This window comes from Esox lucius, chromosome 3 (genome assembly GCF_011004845.1).
Source record: "Esox lucius isolate fEsoLuc1 chromosome 3, fEsoLuc1.pri, whole genome shotgun sequence".
Classification (NCBI taxonomy): domain Eukaryota; kingdom Metazoa; phylum Chordata; class Actinopteri; order Esociformes; family Esocidae; genus Esox; species Esox lucius.
In genome coordinates this window covers 13,293,438-13,314,368 of record NC_047571.1, presented here as the reverse complement: position 1 = coordinate 13,314,368, position 20,931 = coordinate 13,293,438, and the positions used below count along the sequence as shown (strand labels likewise).

Here is a 20,931-nt window from a genome sequence, read left to right as displayed (position 1 = left end):
CTTTACCGATGTCAAATAACCTTATCATGATGCGGTCTCAGCCGACAAGAAAATAGACGGTTATTCAGTGCTGTAGTCCCAAACATAGGCCTATAGATTTAAGTCAAATAGTGTATTCACTCTTTTCTCACTGTACTTGTTTTGCAGTGTTATGTTACAGCCCTTTCGCCTTTTTATCTTGTATTTTCTTGTTTTCTTTTATTTAGGTCATTATTGTGGAGTCACATCTGACGATGGGTCAACTATTGTTTTCTGCCATTTCAACAACTGAAGAGTTTCAAAACCACCCTGCAGCTCTCGGAGACTTAATGTTTGGGGTCATGAGGTTTAATACATGAACAAATATTCGTTTTTCCTCTCACCTTGAAATATAAATTAATTCAACCCTATTTTTTTTTTTAAATGACCCAACATAGTGAGGGTGAGTATTTGGTTCACTGTAAAGGTTTGTGTTAGTTGTGGTACTGGTATGCTACTGTAGCACATGTAAATGTACTCTTCTGTTAAACAGCAGAAACTATACCTAACAATGGGTTTTATGTCCATCAAAGCTGAAGTAAATCATAATGCCATTTTATTGCATTGACAAGATCAAGTTGTTTAAGCAAATTTAGCATATGCATGCTTTCACTGCACACATTTCTCCTGAGTAGGTTCTAAATATAGAAAGGTTTTCTAATAATTTTTTCCATAAAGCTTTCAGTGATAAGATACTGAAAGATTTATCAATCTTTCAGTATGTAAAAAGTCAGAATTTCAGTTATTCTTTAGAATAAATCAAACAAAATGCTAATATTCCTGCCAATCAACAGTCCCCTCATTTAACTCTGATCCCACTGACTTCTGAAGCACAAGTGCAATGACCGGTGAAAGCACGCTAATGAGCAGTTCTGAACAATACTGCAAAAATATATATTTAATGAAATGCATAGGGTACAAATAGTATGACAAGTGTTCCATTTCACAGGGCATTAAGAGTTGAAACCATTTCAAGTTCGGACAAGTAGACGCCACTATAGCTGCAAATCATATTCCTTACAAATGGGACCGATGAAAATCCAATGACTTAATTCCTTTCAGCTGATTATAGCCATGGACATGAAACCTAGTCTTCCAGAGTGTAATTGGGGTTGACCACTAAGAAGGGGTCAACCTCCATCACAGGTTCCTCTCCTTCATCACAAACCTTCTTCAGACCAGTCTTTGTCAACTCTATAATGATGTGGTCCTGAAATAAACAACAGCATGTTTCAACTTGACAAATTTCACAGTTTTGTTCAAAAACATGTACATTTGATCTTAAGAGTCAAATATTTCAGATGGTCTTAGTGCAGCTTGTTTTTCCACTGCTTTACTTACATAATTAATTAGTCTGTGGAGCACTTTCTCAATTACGTTCTTATTGGCAACCAGCTCAGCTTCGGACTCGATCTCACTCTCCATCTCTTTCAGGTACCAGTTAATCAGTTCACTCTTCTTCAGTGAAGACTCATCAACTGTAAAATGGAAACAGTCAAGAGTTGATTACTTTAGACTATATAAATAAGTACTTTAGAAAGCCTACAGTGCCGTCCAGAATTATTAGCATTCTAGGAAAATGTGAATAAGAAAGGCTGTGAAACCGTAATCATTGCTCATCAGCTTGATCTTACACTCAATCATTAATTGAACCATTGTGTTTTTATTCTCTTTTCTCACAATTTATTGGCACTCCTAGAGAATCTTGTGAACAAAATCTAATTCATATATATTCAGATTTTACATTTTAAATTCAGTCTTTGGGAAATCATAGGTGATCATTCATGCCATGCTTTTTCCCTGGGGTACAATAATGAGGTGGCACAAAGGCTAAACTCCCTTAGTCGTCCATCAATATGGGAAAGGCCTGAACAACTGAACGGAGACAAAGCTGTTGACCTTCTCAAACCTGCCTGGAAGAGGACGTCTTTTTTTTACCTCCACACACAATGAGATGGATGGTTTAAATGGCAAAAGAGAAATTCTAAAGGATCACAAATATAGAACCGCACAAGCCGAAAAACATCTTAGAGTCACTAAGATTGGAACCAGGCTCTATGGCCTGGTGAGACTAAAATTGAGCTTTTTGGTAAGCTTGACTCAAAGTACCAGGACACTTAAGACAAAAATATTTGTCTGCCAGGAGGCTACAACTGGGTCGTTTTTGGATCTTCCAGTCAATACAATACCACCAAATCCAGACAAAACATTTTCACTGACAATACACTCTTGCTTTTGCAATGGCTATCAGTCCCCTGACATGGATCCAATTGAAAACATGTGGGGGTGAGCAGGAGCAAAGAGTCCACAAGCAAGGAACAAGGATCTGAAGAGTTTCTGTATGTAGGAATGATCTCCTTCCTGTGTCCTGGTCTCACCCAAAACACGCCTCAGATCTGTTTGCAGGGACGGGTGTGGTAGTGCACAAAGCACTTCATGTAAGGGTGCAAATTGTGGCACGCTTGATTTTGAATGGTATTTTCTTTGAACAATTTTAATTAAATTAAAGGTTGGAATCATATGTATTAATATTTATCTAGGGTGTCAATTATTCTGTGGTGCACATATTTCAGTTTAAGCTGTTACCATCTTCAATCTTCTGCATGTGCAGAACGATGAGGTTGGAGATTCTCCTGTACTCAGCAAAGGTCATCTTAAGGGCAGACTTGGCAGCAGTGGTCTTTTTAGGTCTGCTTTCCCCACAGTTTGTGCCCATAGCCTCCTCTGCAGGTTGGCCAGTGGTCTCCTTCACTTCCTCCATGATTTCATTCTTCTCTGTAGAACAAAAGGGCGACAAGTTGTGGCGTAAGTGTTTTGATTTGAATACAAATTATGCTTGCAAAGGAAGGTGAAAAGGAATACTTTAACCATTAATTTCCTCATTGGCATCTTGTTCTGGGTCAAAGTTGATGTCTGGGGAGTCAACACTGATGACAGATTTATTCAGCAGCCGGAAGGCCTCCTTAACATGTTTGGGATGCACCTTTGATTAAGTAAAAACCAAATGGTTGAGAAGTGGGGTTCTGTACAAAACAGTACTGTCAATGAAGTATTCAGACAGACAGGATTACGAGTGACGTCACCCACCTCTGTAACAAACAATTGGACTTGAAGAGCCAGGGATGCTGGTTTACTCTATGACAGACAGTAAACGGGGGGTACAGAGGACGCGTCCTATACAAATACATGTAGCAATCCGCATGACGCACCTCATCTGAGCAGTAGAGTCTGGCCATTCCCTCAGACAGTCGGAGCATGCTCTCTAGCTGTCGGACCGTGATACGCCAGGCCGACTTGGTACCGCCGCTGGTGTCCCTCTGACGCAGGCGCTTGTACTGGTCCACCACAAACTCTTTGGCTTCCGCCGTGATCTGGGATGAACCGTACCGGTGGCGTGAGGTGTGTAGGAGTAGGTCGTTCACACCAAACCGTGACTATGAACAAGGCCAACAGGCGGAACGCTCAGGTCATGAGGGCAACGATTACCTTGGGTTGAAACTGTCGAGCAAATAGTATGTATCTCTGGATCTCGTCAGTGTTGTAGACCCGCTCCACAGACTCCATGTCTCTAAAGTGCAGGTCTACAATACGTCTGGCTATGGCATAATCTGTCACCTAGACAACCAGGCAGAGAAAGGAGAAAATGAAAAAGGCCTCAAAAAAGGTACTGAAACCCACATTTCTATTAAATTCCGGGCTTACAGCAGACTTTGCGCTTACTTCATTGCACTCATCGATCAAAATGAAGAAGAGGTCAAATCTGGACATGATGGGCGCCGACATGTTGACGTTCTGTTTCAGAGACTTAGAGCGGTTGTACCTCCCATCGATCGGGTTGGCAGCTGCCAGGATCGAGGTGCGAGCATTCAAAGTAGCCTAGGCACAACAGTCAAACTCAGACCACTGACAGAAGCAGTAACATGACTTGACGAATTAAAACAGGAAGTCATGTGTGTTCCTTGTCTATGCCCATATCACCTTCACTCCAGCCTTGGTGATAGAGATGGTCTGCTGTTCCATGGCTTCATGAATGGCTACTTGGTCCTTCAGGTCCATCTTGTCAAACTCATCAATACAGCATACACCCTACGGTGGATGATGAACAGTGTAAAGTCACATCACAGCACCCCCTAGAGGACATATGACTGAACTGAATCAACATGACTGTCCATACAAGAACTAAGTGCTTACATTATCAGCCAACATAAGGGCTCCAGCCTCAATCACAAATTCATTGGACTCCTCATCTCTCACCACAGCCGCGGTCAACCCAGCTGCACTGCTGGCCTTTCCGCTGGTGTACAAGGCCCTCGGAGCAAATTCCTCCACATGCCTGTATGGGATAGGTCCTATCTCAGACAAGTCAACAACAACTTCGCACATCATTCACGCATCCAATACTAGATCTTTATCAGATACCACTCCTGGTTTCAGCAGGTTATACAGGCTACGTTCTGGATGTTACATGGAATAATTACATATCTAGAGACCAGCAACACTGCCAGTGCAGCATAAACAACTCTACATTCTTCTGTCGAAGCAACAAACAAGAACAGGTTTGATACTCAATTTCCAAGATCACAGAAATAAAAAGGTAAAGGTGGTTTACTTTAAAAACTGGCTTTTGGAGGTACTGGGGTCCCCAACAATGCAAATATTGATATCCCCCCTCAGAGATGTTCCCTCCATGGTCGTCTTGCCGACACCTCCGAAGAGCATCAGTAGGATTCCTCGCTTGATCTCGTTATTCCCTATGACAACGGGTAATGTTTACTTTTTAAGTACAGCCTGTCAAAACCGACATTAACAGTGCCCTTGTGATTTGTGACATCTTATGAATTCACAAGTGAATAGGACAATATACTCCCTCAGTACCATGGATGGTGGGGAACAGGCTGGTGCAAAGGTTGTGGTAAAGGTTCTTATCCTGGCTCATCTCAAAGACCTTCTCCCATTCCTGAACAGTCATCTGGTTCTTCACACTCTCTGCTGTCTGGTCTTCATGGTGGAGATCTTTACCGCCAAACTACACAAAAGGTTTTAATATCATCTATAGTCTTCAGACCTTTCTCCATTGTAAAAATAGGTTCACCTCCAGGGATGTTAAATACGACTAAATTAAAATTGTCAATTGAAACACAAACCCGAGGGTTGGTCGGGGCCACATAGCATGCTAGGAAAGCCAGTCTGTAAGACAGATCCCGGACGCCTAAAGCCTTCAGTCCCTGAATCCCATCTGCCTCAAAGCCTTGTTTTCCCCCAGCAAATCGGTTGCTGGTCTCTGATCTTGTGCCTGAAAATACAGGCAAAAACATACTCATTGGTTCCTGGCATTGTTTCTTTTCAAGGTGAGGTCTGGATTTAAGCCTCAGAGAGCAGTTCCGTGATGAGTGGTTCCTCCTCACCGGACACAGCCAGCGCGGCAACATCGGGTACGACGATCAGCGTGCCAGTGAAGTCACAGCGGTCACCAGCCTGGGCGCTCTCTACGGCCTCCGCTCTCAGGATCACCTCCACGCTGCGGGGGATGGAGCCACGGGGCAGCTCCGCCTGGCTCTCCTGGATACGCACCTAGGAACGTGAGAACACTGTGTTTAAGCATTTATCATTAAATGCAACTCATTTCCCAGAACCTCGAAACCCAAGAACCGAACTTATCCTTGGCCCTCTAAGCCTAAACCCAAATATAATCTGGAAGCCTGCAAAAGCATTTAAAAAGGTAAGGGCTTCCTTACAAATCCTGACTTCGCACCAGGTTTCATGTAATTTCAAGATACTTGAATTGACATTACATGAAAGGTTATGAGAATTTTGAACCTTTAAACAGTGGAACACTTTTTCAACATTTGCTGAATTATTACTCCAGCAGGCAGGACTCAAGCAGGGCAACCTCTGTACCTTCTGAAAGTCCACAAAACGGGACTTGTTGGTGTCCAGCATGAAGCGACGTCGGTTGGAACAGACCGGGTTCTTACAGATGTTGGGCTGGGTATATTTAAACTGCTGCTCCACATCTTGAATGACCGACTGGCAGTCCAGACACAGGAATGTTCCACTGACCAGTTCGGGATGGACCGGGTGAGTCCTTACCACTTGGCCACTGATTCTCAGTAAGGACCCGATTCTGGCTGTGGAGAGTTCGCGGATCCTGGCGAGGAACAGCCGAAAAAATACAAAAAAGAAAAGCTAAATAATCTCTCTGAAATTAGGTTGGAGTATCATATTCAATTTAACAAGATTGGTCTCAATAATTTGATTAATTGAAGCAGGGGCTCTGTAAGGTCAGTGGTGAGCACTAATGTCTACAAAATAGAAGGCTCTTCAACTGTACAGCTCAGCTTTACTGAAAAATAAATCCTAAGACCGAAATCTACTCTGGCTAGGTAGCTACTTTTGTCTAGTTGGAAAGTCGGAGAAGGACACATAGAACTCTTTGGTCGCTGGTATGTTTCCATGATCTCGAGCGAAGTGGCGAACAGCTCTGCAAAGGAATGGATATACCCTGTGGATGACATAAGATTAATACAATGACATCATAGTAAAGGAAACATTTGATTTCGGCCTTTCAAATCTGCACCTAGGTTACCTGTAGTACTCCTCCTGAATGGTTGTAGCTAATTGCTGATTGAAGTGTTCAATGTTGGTGAAGTTAACGGTCAGTGTATTTCTCTCTGGTCGAATTAGTTCCTCAGCATCAGGTAGATACAGCAATTCCCCGTTTGTGTTCTGAAACCTACCAGCACATAGTTGGGGTGTGAGTTCATGCACTGATTTTCACAGATATCAAACACTCGGGCTGTAGTTCAAAAAATACATAAACAACTTACTCCTCCAAAAACTCGAGAAATAACTTCTGACATTTTTCCGACAGATCATCCTTCACTGAACCCCCAGCCGTACTCCTGTCAGCCACAGGCTCCATTCAGAAAAAGAATGTGAGTTCTATTGATTACCAAGGGAGTGTTGTCGGCCAAGTTTAACTGCAAGCTGACGGCCCACAAATGCACACAGGTGTGCCATTACAAATAAAATTGCTATTTAGCTCCGCCCACACCTGCAACACCAGAGTAAAAAACACAATAAACTTGAAATAATTCTGCCTTAAAAAGCAAAATAAAATGGAAAACACTGCCCTAATCATTCATTTACAACAATCAGTTTAAAAAGGCAAGACAAACCCACTAAGATGCCTTATAAAGTAAATGGTGCCTTTTGTTGTCTCACAGGGTACAAAATCCAATCTCATTAGTAGACTATTAGTTTGAGACATATTTGCAGTGACATTGAGTTAATTCTGATGGAAACTTACCATAGGAAAGTAGAAACGACAGTTCTAATACCTATCCAATTTCAGTCTATATTGACAAGCTCTAGATTTCAAATCACTGATGCTTAACAGCTGTCTGAGTGTGGATTTCCTGTCAAGTAACCAGCAGAACTGGCAACGTCTGTGACATTGTGATTTTTCATTCCGGCAAGGCTCTACACTTCCAATAATGAAAAATACAGTTAAGACCTTAGTACAGAGCATTAACTTCAGTTTCATTTCATCCCAACGTTCAAATCAGCTTTGAAAGAATAAAGACCAGCAGAGGGATACAGAAACCTTTAATTTTTATTGACCACACATTTAAAAAAAGTGAACCACACTATACAAATGGTTTTCTGGTAGCAGGTAACGATGCAGATTACACTCCTATGGGCCTTTTTTCAAACACACAGATCGTTTTCTGGGGGTGCAGCTAAAATTGCACTCATCTTTTTTTAAAACATACCTTCTTAATTTGCTACTGCCACGTAAAGCAGCAGTTTCTTAATAGCTTCTCATCTATTGTCTTTTTGCTTCTTAAATGCAGATAGGCAGTAGCATGCAACCCTCGGTGTGAAGGGTTTTGATTGAGATTTTTGTCATGTTATTAACTTTGCAAGATAAAGGTAAAGGGGTAAAGGTCTCTGTCCATATTTACATATCAAAATGTATCTGTCCATCCTGAGCAGTTCAGATGGGATCTTCAAACAAACACTGGGCGAGCAGCTATCCCATAATCTCAGAGTTTAAAGGGAAGTCCAGCTTTAGCAACCACCTTGATGACGATGATTCTGAATACTTTTCCTTCTTTTTTTGTGTTTCTTTTCCTCCTTCTGTGCTCGCATTCCTGACAACATTGGCCAAATGTCAAAAGGAATGATGTTAATTACTCAAGAGACAACAAGAAAGGAGGGAGGCAACAATAAAAAGGTTTAAGCCAAGTAGCTGTAAGTGTCTTTCTCTCCGTCGACACGCTCCAGGTATTCTTTCTCGATCAGGATGTCGATACATTTCTGAAATACACCACATACGTTCCCATTATTAACACGGTAGATGGTGCATACAGAAAGTGGTTTTCATTAACCTATAGAAGAACCCTCCTTTAAAACACAGGGAATAGATTAGTTACCTTTCTGAAGGACAAATAGACCATTCCTATTATGGTGGATGACACATTTAAAATCTATGGTTCCCAGGAATCCTCTGGGGTATTACTTTAAATGGCTGTGTAATGTTACCTAATCTAATGAATCATTTACCTTGATGACGGGGACTCTGGGTTTGAACCTGGATGACAGCTGGTTTAGAACCTCTGCCAGGAGCTGCTGATGTTTCAGCATTTTCCGCATCTTCATTATTCTCACGATAGCCGCCTACAGCAGTGTAGAGGAACAGCCAACACAGCAGGTTCAGACCAAAATGATGTGTGAATTGTCTACACTTGAGGGGTAGATCCACACCGAAGAACAAATGTGTGTGCTTACGTTCCCCACACCCTTTTCTTCATTCCAGCACTGACTAGGCAGATATCTACTTCACTATCACTTGGTTGTGTGGTTGCCCTAAGTAACTCAGTATAAAACAGGATACTCCGCAAGATTATTAAAACATCAATGTAATTTGCGTCTGTCAATTTATTAAATTGTTTTGTGTGAATGAATGCTTGAGAGTGTGAGCTCTATGTACCTGTATTAACAGTTTCCTGTCTTCCTCTATGTTCTTGTGAGTGGTTTCCTGTTCTTGTTTCTGCTCCGTCTTCATTGGCACGTTAATGTTTACCCGAAGCTTTTTGCTGTAAACATTCAAATCAAATCCCTCCCTCAGCTGCAGTTCATGAAATCCATGCATCATCGCAGTACATGGACATCGTAGGAAGGAATATCTGTCTTTTGTGATTTGCAGGCTTGTGATCTATTATGGAGAATGTGGGTGTTAGTGTGTGTGGAATTACTCACTTTTTGTATCCTAAAAATAGTTTTATTAAGGTGTCTGGTTTGAACTCCACTTCATCCACATTTGCATTCTCATCTTCCAGGACCTGAACAAAAACAACACAAGTCAAAGATACAGGCCAAAAATGTGAAAAAAGAATCGACAAATCTGAATTGTAACCCCCCCGGAGTATTGCCTGTCTATTATCTGATTACATATAAGGCACAAAACTTACCAGCAACTTAGACTTCAACAAGATTTGCAACACCTGCACCAAAATGTCCTGTGGGGGAGATGGAAAAGTGATGAAAATGTATTTAGAGTAAAAAAACAACAACAGAGGCCTGTAGTTTTCAGCTTACATCTGAACATCACAGCCTATACTCTTCTGATTAAAGAAAGGTGTAACGAGAGTAAGCGGAGCCCTTTGAGGAGTCCTGACTCACAATCTTGATCTGTGTGCTGTCGGTGAGCTGCTGCACTGTGTAGACGTCCTCAGTGTTGTACTGCAGTAGGATGGCCATCTGGAACGTGGAGGCCTGGGAGGAGGACGAGCAACAGGGGAATCAGACACGCTCATCGCCACAGGACAGAGCCAGTCAGCTCTGGGCACACTTTCCGTTTGTGCTACTGCTTCTTGCTGAGCAAGCAGTGTGGGACAAACATCTGTTTGTTCAACAGTGTGAAAGAACACTCCTAACTTGGGCGTCTGAAAGGACAAAATTACATTTATTCCCACTCCTCCATCTGGTCAGAAACACATCAGTTGCACTCGCCTGGAGGGTGTATCTATTCTTGAAGCAGTTGGTGACCAGCTCTCCTTTGGACAGGTGGTAGAGCCAGGTCAGCTTGCGCCCGCTGTGTCGGCTGGCGTAGAAGGCCGTGAACCGCTGGTAACTCCTCTCCAGCTAAATTGGTGGACAGAATAAAACACAGCAAACCGTGAGTAAAAAAAGTTTAGTCAGGCAAGTGGGCCAATGTGTAGGGGAACACCTGGTGGGCCTCACCTCAGAGGGCAAAGCGAAAGTACAGGACTGCTGAAAGGGCCAGGAACCAGAACTGAGAACCTGGATGCTGAAGTCCACTGGGATACAAACACAAACAGATAAGCAAGTCTAGTTAGGTTAACCCAGAGCCGGGTTATCTTGGCTTTGTTTTTGCAGTTTTGATTAAACTCCTTTCTGTCATCATTATGAAGCCCAGAATATCGAACATCTTTTCTAACATACATAATATATATACTCACAGTCCAAAGGCTCAGAGTTGGTGAGGTGCTTTTTGAATTGTTCATTTAGGTCTTTGCTGACTCCGATGTCCTGGAACATGCGCTGGAGTTTGGAGGTGTACTCAAAGCCACAAGCTTGCTAATGGGAAAGAGGGCAAAACATGGCAATAGTAGAAGGCTTCCACCAGGTAAAACAACTCCAACAACAAGGAAGCAGAGAATATCTTACAGACCGTACTTCAATTTAAGACATCTTAATGACCTGATGAAGTTAATTTAAAAATGTACCTTCAACTTGGAGATCATACTTGCTTCGGCATCGTCACTGGCACTGTTCTGATGTACTAACCGCTTAGCCAGCATCTTGGCATAGAACTTCTGGAACACATCTTTGTCCTCTATGTACTTGAAGACCACCATCTAGGGAAGACAACACATAACGGATAGTTGTCAATCGAGATCACGTCTTCCAGAAACCAACAACAACAGCAGACCAGGCTGAAGGAGGAGGAGGAGATTGGATCTGCAATGGAAGGCAGGCAGTTATGAATGTCCTGTCCACCGCACGCACCCAGGTGATGAATGGGATGCAGTAGCAGACAGTACTTTAGAGAAAGAAGCCTCACCACTTGGTTTAATGTGTCCTCCAGCTCAGCCTCCTCTGGGTTCTTGGAACTGTGCAAAAGAAGAAACCAAACTTAAAATCAGGCATTCTGCTCTTGTATGTCAACACGTGCACAACAAACATCAAATGACTCAAGCCTATGGGAACTGTTTCAGAACTAATGAAAATAGTCCTACAAGAGTGCAGGCTACTGCTTGTGAGACGGGAGTACACTTTAATGTCAAACCGAGGCTCTAAGTTGTGTGTTGACCGAATTACTAAGGAGATACCCACCTCTTCTTCAGCAGAGAGTCACAGTATCGAGCTAGCAGCTCTGGGGATTTGCTGGACGACTGCACCATCTTGGTCACAGCATTGTTGTTGATGAAGCGTCCACATGCCTGGAAAAAAGGTTTTAGACATAGTACAAACTGAACAACAACAGTGCGTATGACAAATCCCCAAACCGCTTACGCCACAAAATAGAGTTTAATATGTTAGTGAAGATACCTTGTCAAGAGCCGCAACGAAACCAGCATCATTGTTGAATGCTGACATTACTAACGCGTTGTACTTCTTGTGAACGTCTAAGATGGTCTGGACATACATTTTGGGATCCTGTGGTGAAAAACAACACACACAAAAGTCAAGAATCACCCAAGTGAACTGGAGGGTAGATGGTTTCTGGTTGTTTCAGTACGTATGATGTGAACCTTTGGATGAGGTGTACATTTTCCTATTAAATGCACTTTAATTCTTACATTGAGAGCTGCTTCTCCACATTTCTCTATAGCAGCCAGGCCCTGGTTGTAAATGTGTGTCTCCAGGAGTTTCTTTAGCTCTCCTAACCCATCAGTGATCCGGGACACCAAATTGTACATACGTCCAAGGTCTAAAGAGAGAGATGAAAGAATTAATGGTAATGAATGACAAACACACATCCAAAAATGACATGGATAGTACCCTTGAATGTACATATACAGTGTTTTCAGGGTGCATTTACACCTTCATTTTAACCACCTTTTGTTGTGTTTTAGAATTTATTGTTTTTCATTCTTTGCAAATTACTCTACACTGAATACCCTGTAATGTTTTTTGAAATGAGTGCCATTTTGTTGAAAATGAAAAACTGAAATATCATGTACATCAGTACTCAGCCCATTTGCTATGACACTCCAACTTGAGCTCAGATGCATCCTGTCATTTGATCTTCCTTAAGATGCCTCTAGAAATTGACTGGAGCACACAAATTCAATTGACAGTACATCATTTAGAAAGGCAAACGTCTTTATAAAGGTACCACCTGAAGAGATGTGAAAGCCTGCCAGAAGGACAACCATCTCTGCAGCTCCATTTATCAAGTGTTTTTGGAAAAGGCATAAGACATGCCACCTGGACTTAGCCAAACGGCACTTAACGGACTCCAGGAGGATGAGGAAATGCTTACCTGACAAGCCCTATGTCTGGTGAAAACAAGGTACCACTAATCACCAGGCTAATACCATAACTACAGTGAAGCAGGGTGGTGGGAGCATTATGATAGGGGGATGCTTCTCAATTGCAGTGACTAGGAGACTGGTCAAGATTGAGGGAAGGATAAATGGACAGAAATGACAGAGAATGCCTTAAAGAAGTACTGTGTCCACTAGATCAGGTTCACAGACTGGATCAAAAGACAATAATAGCCCAAAGCAATGCTAGAGTGGCTTCAGGACAGCTGGAGCCCAGATCTGAACCACACTGAATATCTGTGGTGAGACCTAAAGATACTGAATACTGATGTACAATTGATATTTCCTTTGGAAATGGCAAAAAGACAATAAGCCATTTGGACTGGCATTTGTACCTTCATTTTTGTCAGCGTCCAGAAGGTTCTGGAACTCCGTGTGGAAGATCTCCAGGTGCTTTTCGATAAGCACCTGCTCGCACTTGCGGGCCAGCTCATCCTGTGTGCTCTCGTGGAGGTACACCTGCACCCTCCGCTGCTCCTCTAACAGACGTGCCTCCGCCTGAGGAAGAGCCAGGAAGACACACAGAAAGAGATTACATTTTTTTGGCGCTAATCAAATGCTAGGATGCAGCTACAATTTGGTCTGAAGTGCTGGTTTGATAGCCCACCTTCTTCATGTACTCAGTGACAGGGTTTTGTTGAAGGAACTCTGTGCTCTCTCGTGTGTAGAAGCGCTCGGTGTCCGCCAAAAACTGTGTCTCAAAGTACTCTTTGTAGACCGACAATGTGGGTCCTTTGGCAAAGGCATCATCCTCGTTGAGACCCAACTCAACTGAAAGACAAACAACCGCCACTGTCAGCCAACACATTATTTCAGAGACATAATCGGTTTGATATTGGCAAAGCAACACAACCAAAAATGCCAGGACCTACCGTAGGACTGGACGACTCCACTGATAAGTCTGGTGTTAATGGTCTCTCCATTACGTTCCTTCTCGATGAGCTTCAATACAGCATTTGTGACCTTATTTGGTGAGGGAAAGAAATGTTTAAAAGCCTTCAAAACAATTCACACTTTCAAAACTTACAGTAGAGACTGGGAAAAACAATAGATCTGAGGGGACACTTACTTGTTTATTCAGAGGTCTGAAAAGGCATTCCCTCCATGTCACCAAAGCGAGCTGAAAAAAGATGAATGAAAGGGTAAATTCACACAATGGTAAAAACCAACATTTTACATTCTGTGAAGACAAAGACAGGTATCATTTGGCGTCTTACGGAGTAGATTTCATAGATCCCTTTTCGCCCCTCATCACACTCACGGCGGACCCAGTGTCGGTTGAGGTAGGCACAGATACCATTCAGCACTTTGCTGGAGAATCTGTAGTCTTCCCACTGCTGTGTGTAGAACTTCAATACACTCTCATCCATGAGATCTTCTCCATCCTGTAGTTGACGGAAAAAGAGGATAGAAGCAAAGGCCATTTCATTTGATATAAGCATGCAAATATGGTGGGACATTGGATATGCATCCTTTAACCTCTACTGGAAGAGCTAGTGGAGAATTAACCAGGAGATTTATCATCTTGTCGATTCATTAACCTCGGTCCATTTAAGATACAGAGGACGGAGGATTACTTTGAGCAGGTTGGTCAAATAGTTCTTGAGGAACTCCTTCAGTCTCTTGTAGAGCTCCAGACCCACAAACTGGGCCCCTCCAGGGGTGGGGGCTTTTTTGGAGGGCTTGGATGGCGGGGGGCCTGCCCCACGGGCCTGATTGGACTGGTGTACACTGGTGCAGTAGTTGTAAACATGTCTGGTTGAAAGGTTAACGCAAACAACATCAATACTGAATAAGGGGCTTCAGTGTCCCAGTGGTTAGGGGGTCAGGTTTGTAATTGGAAGGGTCCTGGATTGAATCCTGACTGGGCCAAATGTGTCCCTGGGGGAAAATGGCCCGGTACTTACTGTAAGTCACTTTGGATAAGCATGTGCACTGCTAAGCATGTGCTTATCATTTTGTGTGTCTTTCCAGACACAGAAGCCATATGCTGGCTGCCACATTCAATAAACACAGATATTGTACAAAGCTATACTGTTTATCTACATGGAAGGATACGTGTAGAGCTCCATGTATCGTGATTTGGCCATGCTCTGTCTGGTGTACACCTGTTGTATTCCCGCACGCAGGTCATCCCAGATCTGGTCCAGGCCAATCTGTTTGAGCCCATGTGGATTTTGGCTTCGGTTGGATGACATTGTCTCTTTGCTTGTTGTTACCCTCCTCTCAGTTGCCCCTACGTCACGTCTTGTTCTTTCGTTTTGTATTGAACCCGTCAAGAGCTATTCCTCCATAAGGGGATGAGAGAGGCCACAGTCCAACACAGAGACACGCGGGGTCTTCTCTTCAGAGTGGCAGTCGATCTTGGAAGACCCCCTTCAAGTAGCAATCAAGAGAGCACTCTGCCAAGAGACCTGCAAGCAAATGCACAACAAAAACACTAAATGTAGCATACATACATTGCATAAGTCTGCTAGAACATGCCCTTGCGTGTAATCAAAACATCATAATGCATCATAGAATTTGGGGAATTCCATTAATATTATACAGACATCAAGTAAAATTAAAATAACTTGGAAACCTCAACCATTTAATTAGCTCATCATTTGCAGACCAGGTTTCAAACCTGCTCCCACTGTCGTGCTTTTGCACTACAAAACAAATTGATTGGAGCAGGCCCTGCCACCAACAGTTCTACTGTATGGTATATTGTTCAGGATTTGCCCAGTTCAGCTACCCTTAATCAGGACCCAGCAGCTAGGCCTAAAGTCTGACCTTGGTCTTGAATACTGTAACTACCTTAGTCCAGTGTCCATTAATCTGTCTGCCCAGCCCAATGCAGAGCTACCCGGCTGAAGGAATATGGCTGACTGGATTGGGCTTTCCTTCAGTTTGAAACCTAAACCCTGTGGCCTGCTGAACCCTCAGCTTCAGTTGTTTACCATGTGCAGGGTCGGAAAGGTTTCCAGAGATCATCGGTGTCACTGAATAACACACTGAATGCAGAGAAACGTCCAAGAAAAAAACAAACAGGCATGATCAAAGAAAGAGTGCACCATTACGACATCAAATGATGTAGGCCTATCTTTGTCATTATATATTTTATACGTATTAACTAAGACTACAACATATACATAATATACAGTATCTCACAAAAGTGAGTACACGCCTCACATTTTTGTAAATATTTGATTATAAGTTTTCATGTGACAACACCGAAGAAATGACACTTTGCTACAATGTAAAGTAGTGAGTGTACAGCTTGTATAACAGTGTACATTTGCTGTCCCCTCAACACACAGCCATTAATGTCTAAACCGCTGGCAACAAAAGTGAGTACACCCCTAAGTGAAAATGTCCAAATTGGGCCCAATTAGCTATTTTCCCTCCCCAGTTTCATGTGACTCGTTAGTGTTACAAGGTCTCAGGTGTGAATGGGGAGCAGGTGTGTTAAATTTGGTGTTATCCCTCTCACACTCCCTCATACTGGTCATTGGAAGTTCAACATGGCACCTCATAGGATCTGATTTTTTATTTTTTTTGCCCTACATAAAGATCTCCTAGGCAATAAGAAGATTGCCAAGACCCTGAAACGGAGCTGCAGCACGGTGGCCAAGACCATACAGCAGTTTAACAGGACAGGTTCCACTCAGAACAGGCCATGGTCGACCAAAGAAGTTGAGTGTACGTGCTCAGCGTCATATTCAGAAGTTGTCTTTGGGAAATAGACATATGAGTGTTGCCAGCATTGCTGCAGAGGCTGAAGGGGTGGGGGGTCAGCCTGTCAGTGCTCAGACCATAAGCCGCACACTGCATCAAATTGGTCTGCATGGCTGTCGTCCCAGAAGGAAACCTCTTCTAAAGATGATGCACAAGAATGCCCTCAAACAGTTTGCTGAAGACAAGCAGACTAAGGACAAGGATTACTGGAACCATGTCCTGTGGTCTGATGAGACAAGATAAACTTATTTGGTTCAGATGGTGTCAAGCATGTGTGGCAGCAACCAGGTGAGGAGTACAAAGACACGTGTGTCTACAGTCAAGCATGGTGGTGGTGGGAGTGTCATGGCCTGGGGCTGCATGGGTGCTGCCGGCCCTGGGGAGCTACAGTTCATTGAGGGAACCATGAATGCCAACATGTACTGTGACATACTGAAGCAGAGAATGATCCCCTCCCTTCGGAGACTGGGCCGCAGGGCAGTATTCCAACATGATAACGACCCCAAACACACCTCCAAGACGACCACTGCCTTGCTAAAGAAGCTGATGCCAAACATGTCTCCAGACCTAAACCCTATTGAGCCTCTGTGGGGCATTCTCAAACAGAAGGTGGAGGAGCACAAGGTCTCTAACATCCACCAGCTCTGTGATGTCATCATTGAGGAGTGGAAGAGGACTCCAGTGGTAACCTGTGAAGCTCTGGTGAACCCCATGCCGAAGAGGGTTAAGGCAGTGCTGGAAAATGATGGTGGCTGGCCACACAAAATATTTACACTTTGGGCCCAATTTGGACATTTTCACTTAGGGGTGTACTCACTTTTGTTGCCAGCAATTTAGACATTAATGGCTGTGTGTTGTGTTATTTTGAGGGGACAGCAAATGAATACTGTTATACAAGCTGTACACTCACTACTTTACATTGTGGCAAAGTGTCATTTCTTCAGTGTTGTCACAAAGATATACTCATATTTACAAAAATGTGAGTGTACTCTTGTGAGATACTGTATGTTAATAAAAATATACAGCACATGAAGCCTAGAATGATCCAGTGGTCTAAGCTTTTGTAATGGACTGTACATGTACTGCTGCACCATGGGTTCAAATCTGACCAACAGCTCTTCAAGAAAACCTATTTTCCATCTCAACTATCCTGTAAAATACAACAGAAAAATATCTTTAAATCATATTGAAAAACCAAAATGCACAATGCTCTCCATGGACACGTCACCAATAATTCGATATAACTCTCCTTGAATGCCGAAAACTATACACATTTAGCATGAATGACAAATAGGGGATGGTAACCCAAGTGGTGGGCGTAATTGTTTAATATCCACCTGTTCAAGATAATTACTCCTTCAGTCAAGGCTCAACTAATCATCTTCCTCGTGTCACAGGGACAAGGTTGCCTCTGTAACCATGGCAACAGGTGCAGATTAAGCTGCAAACACACTGAAAGAGGTCGAATAACCTCTCAAAGTGGATGTGGGTGCAATAGATGAAGGGCATATGTGCAGGAAAGGTAGCTAGCTACAATACAGTTGACAGCTGAACTAATAAAATGTCTGACATTGGGCATCAAAGACGGAGATGACTACTGGTCCAAAGTGATTACCACATAGTTGGTGACAACATAACCTTGGACAGAAATGTAGCTAATGTTTGATTTCCAATACAAAAACGTCACAGCTGTACAGTGCAACTATTAATATTGATAGCCCAAACAATGTATACTGCAACGTTGCCAAAGTACAACAATACCAAATATTTCTAAATGATCTCACTGCACGCGGTAGCCAGAGAAGCATCCAAAGTATAATATTTCCAAATTCATACTATGTATGGCAAAAACCTGTAAAATTAACGTGGCCAACGCAGCTTAAGCAGCCCTAGCAACTAGCATTGTATTGGAATAGGTAAGATATCTATGTTAGCATTACATTTGCTGCTAGGCTCTAGCTAACTACTGTATTAAATAGAAAAACTAAATAATGTATAACAAACGTCTATAACCATACACATTGCAACGCTGGATTGACAAATGTTCTTTATCATAGCTAGTTAATCAACGTAGATCTAGTCCTGCCTAGTAATAACAGTAGGTTAGCTACCGCGAGAAATGAGGCCTATGCCGGGCGCAATACTCGCTAGCTGACCGCAGTGGATGAAAAGGCAATACAGCTAGGTAGCTCCTGGCAGTGTTGTTAGCTACACTATGTAGCTAGCTAAATACATACTACTGTAACAGAAAGGCAGTCGGAGTTCTCTGTACAAAACAGTATTTTGCGCTTTTAGTTTCTGTATGCGTAGTAAAATAATATCCAAGTTCACAGGTGATATGTAGCTAAGTTATGCTAAGCTCCATATAGAGAAAGGACAGTTTAACCAGCAAGCTAACGTTACTATGCTACCGTTATTTAGCTAGCTGATTGGTTAGCTTACCATCGTCTAGTAGCAGTAGTGCTCGTTCTTTGCTCCAAATCAACCAAAACCGTGACAATTTGTATACAAATATTACGAGTGTACGCGGAGTAAAGTCTTGGACATTTCCTTAGAAAATACTCCCGTTTCCAACTAAATGATTTACTTTTCACTGCCACAACAAAAGCTGCAGCAGTGCATAGAAACAACACTTTCCAACTATGTGTTCTCCGAAATAAGTTCCATTGAATTTGAGAGTGAAATTTAGGGTTCCGGGATACGCTCGGTGGGACATTATGGACATTTTTGTTCCACGGCATAGTTAGATTTGTAAAACAGTAAAGGTTTGCTTGAAAACGGATTCATAATAATATTTGCAACAACAACAGAACATGTCATTAGTGTAGCCGAGTTATGAAGCCTGCAATTATTAATTTAATAGGGTTTTAAGGAGGTCATTAAATAATATCCCCACATTTGAAAGCACCAAATTTTTGTTTAAAAATCACCCATATTTTTTAAAATTGACTTTAGAATATTTTAAGCTTAGCCATATAATTCAGTGTACTTACGTAATACTGTGTTTTACTTAAGATGGATGCATGCACAAAGCTTCCCAACTCCCCAGCAGGTTTGGAAGAGTCAAAGTTGTGTCCTCCAATGCAATATGTTATGCTTCTTATCACATTGATCCTATGTTCTGATCAACCAGCAAATACACATTACCTAGCCAAAAACCACAATTTAGCTAGCAGGCATCAAAACAACCACAAAGAGTTGCTAGTGAGTGATAATTGAAGTAAAGCAAACCTGTCCGACATCCATTTATCCACCTGGATGTCTCTAAACCAATTTGAACCACCCTACTCAGGACAAGTACTAGGCACTGACAGGATGCTGTGATCAGAACTCAGTATTGAGAGGCACCATTACTGGTATGAAATTGAATTGTAGAAGGCCCAAAATATCACAATATTTTCCTAATGATAGAGTAGGACTGCAAGAGCCATGAAATATGTCTTACAAAAAGTAACCTTGTACAGCATGTTGCTGCTAAGAAACCATTCATTCGGAAAGGCAACAAGGATAAGAGACAGCAAGAATATTTTCTAGGCTGAAGATGTTAAATTATTTACAAAAAGGGGTAAGAGTGAGCCCAGAAACATGTCAGCATCAATACTTTCTGAAGACAGGGATAATCATTTAATCTTTTCACCTCTAAAATGACTAGGCACATTTGAATAGTAATTGCTATGAGCTGATTAAAATTATGTTCTGTTTATATTTAAAGACTTCACTGTAACTCTACCCAGTTCATTCCATTACAAGGAGCTAAAATCCAGCGTTGGACCTGTTAATGCCAATTATACTAGTTCTACTGTTCTAGTAACAGAACAACCGGCTTTGGTCCTTTTGGATTGAATGTATTTGAATGTATTGACTTTATGTATTGGTTTGGTGCTCTTATCATCAAATGTGAATCCATCATACTGATCTAGTCCTCTGCTTTATTAAAACAGTTAAAAGCCTAACATTGAATATAAGTATAACATGCACATATCTATGGATACTCATTTACATCATAAAATTATAAAATCCTCAGAAATGTGTCATTCAGACAGCTTTTTCTCATTTTGCACAAGGAAAGAGCGACCTAGTGTTCACCCTAGTCAGCTGTGGGATTTGACCTAGCACATTTTTTTGGTGCTGGTGAGATGCCACCTGATTGCCTGGAATCCTTGCTATACAATTATGGTCAGGCAAAATGGTCCAATAACATGACAGCTGTCAGAAAATAACAACAGAAGCACACACACAGTGATACGAAAGAAAATAATGAATTATAAGCAATGAATAAAAAATTCTATGAATAACAATAGCCTTGCTATATACAAGGAATGCCAGTGCTGAGTCAGTGAGCTGGGGTAATTATTAAGGTTTTTGTTAGGTAGAGGTAGCAGTGGATAGATAATAAATAGTAGCAGCAGGCTACACTCTGCCGTGTGTGATTTGTGTGGCATACGTATGAGTATGAGGGTGTTTGCACAGTGTGTGCTTATGGTCAGTACTAAAGGGATAGTGTAAAAAAGGAGGACAAATGGGAATAGCAATTTGGCAATAATTTGGTAGTGTCTCATGGCATTGGGTTAGATGCTGTGCAAACCAATTAAGTTCTATGATGGACATTTTT

General features: G+C 42.2%; 2 protein-coding genes across 3 annotated transcripts; both read right to left on the bottom strand.

Moving 5' to 3' along the window:
* Positions 1 to 898: 898 nt before the first annotated feature.
* mcm6l (MCM6 minichromosome maintenance deficient 6, like) lies at positions 899 to 7,020 on the bottom strand. The gene is made up of 17 exons (XM_010894079.4): positions 6,846 to 7,020; positions 6,605 to 6,751; positions 6,410 to 6,520; positions 5,917 to 6,166; positions 5,424 to 5,589; positions 5,163 to 5,311; positions 4,894 to 5,044; positions 4,628 to 4,769; positions 4,210 to 4,351; positions 3,997 to 4,104; positions 3,739 to 3,894; positions 3,505 to 3,633; positions 3,228 to 3,389; positions 2,887 to 3,001; positions 2,605 to 2,793; positions 1,360 to 1,496; positions 899 to 1,228 (listed from the first exon to the last, which is right to left on the bottom strand). Exons 1-17 carry the CDS (start codon positions 6,938 to 6,940, stop codon positions 1,106 to 1,108), a joined length of 2,472 nt encoding a protein of 823 aa, XP_010892381.2. The 5' UTR covers positions 6,941 to 7,020; the 3' UTR covers positions 899 to 1,105.
* Positions 7,021 to 7,609: 589 nt separating this feature from the next.
* On the bottom strand, positions 7,610 to 18,976 carry cul1a (cullin 1a). 2 transcript variants are annotated; one of them, XM_020045558.2, is made up of 23 exons: positions 18,762 to 18,976; positions 15,399 to 15,595; positions 14,658 to 15,013; positions 14,177 to 14,354; positions 13,817 to 13,984; positions 13,669 to 13,719; positions 13,472 to 13,562; positions 13,207 to 13,370; positions 12,935 to 13,097; positions 11,850 to 11,980; positions 11,599 to 11,706; positions 11,383 to 11,489; positions 11,111 to 11,159; positions 10,773 to 10,904; positions 10,506 to 10,623; positions 10,267 to 10,343; positions 10,036 to 10,167; positions 9,706 to 9,798; positions 9,495 to 9,542; positions 9,283 to 9,365; positions 9,014 to 9,119; positions 8,587 to 8,700; positions 7,610 to 8,340 (listed from the first exon to the last, which is right to left on the bottom strand). In XM_020045558.2, exons 3-23 carry the CDS (start codon positions 14,795 to 14,797, stop codon positions 8,260 to 8,262), a joined length of 2,334 nt encoding a protein of 777 aa, XP_019901117.1. In that variant the 5' UTR covers positions 14,798 to 15,013; positions 15,399 to 15,595; positions 18,762 to 18,976; the 3' UTR covers positions 7,610 to 8,259. The 2 variants fall into 2 exon arrangements, with proteins under 2 accessions (XP_019901117.1, XP_010892380.1); XM_010894078.3 differs by lacking the exon at positions 15,399 to 15,595.
* Positions 18,977 to 20,931: the final 1,955 nt, after the last annotated feature.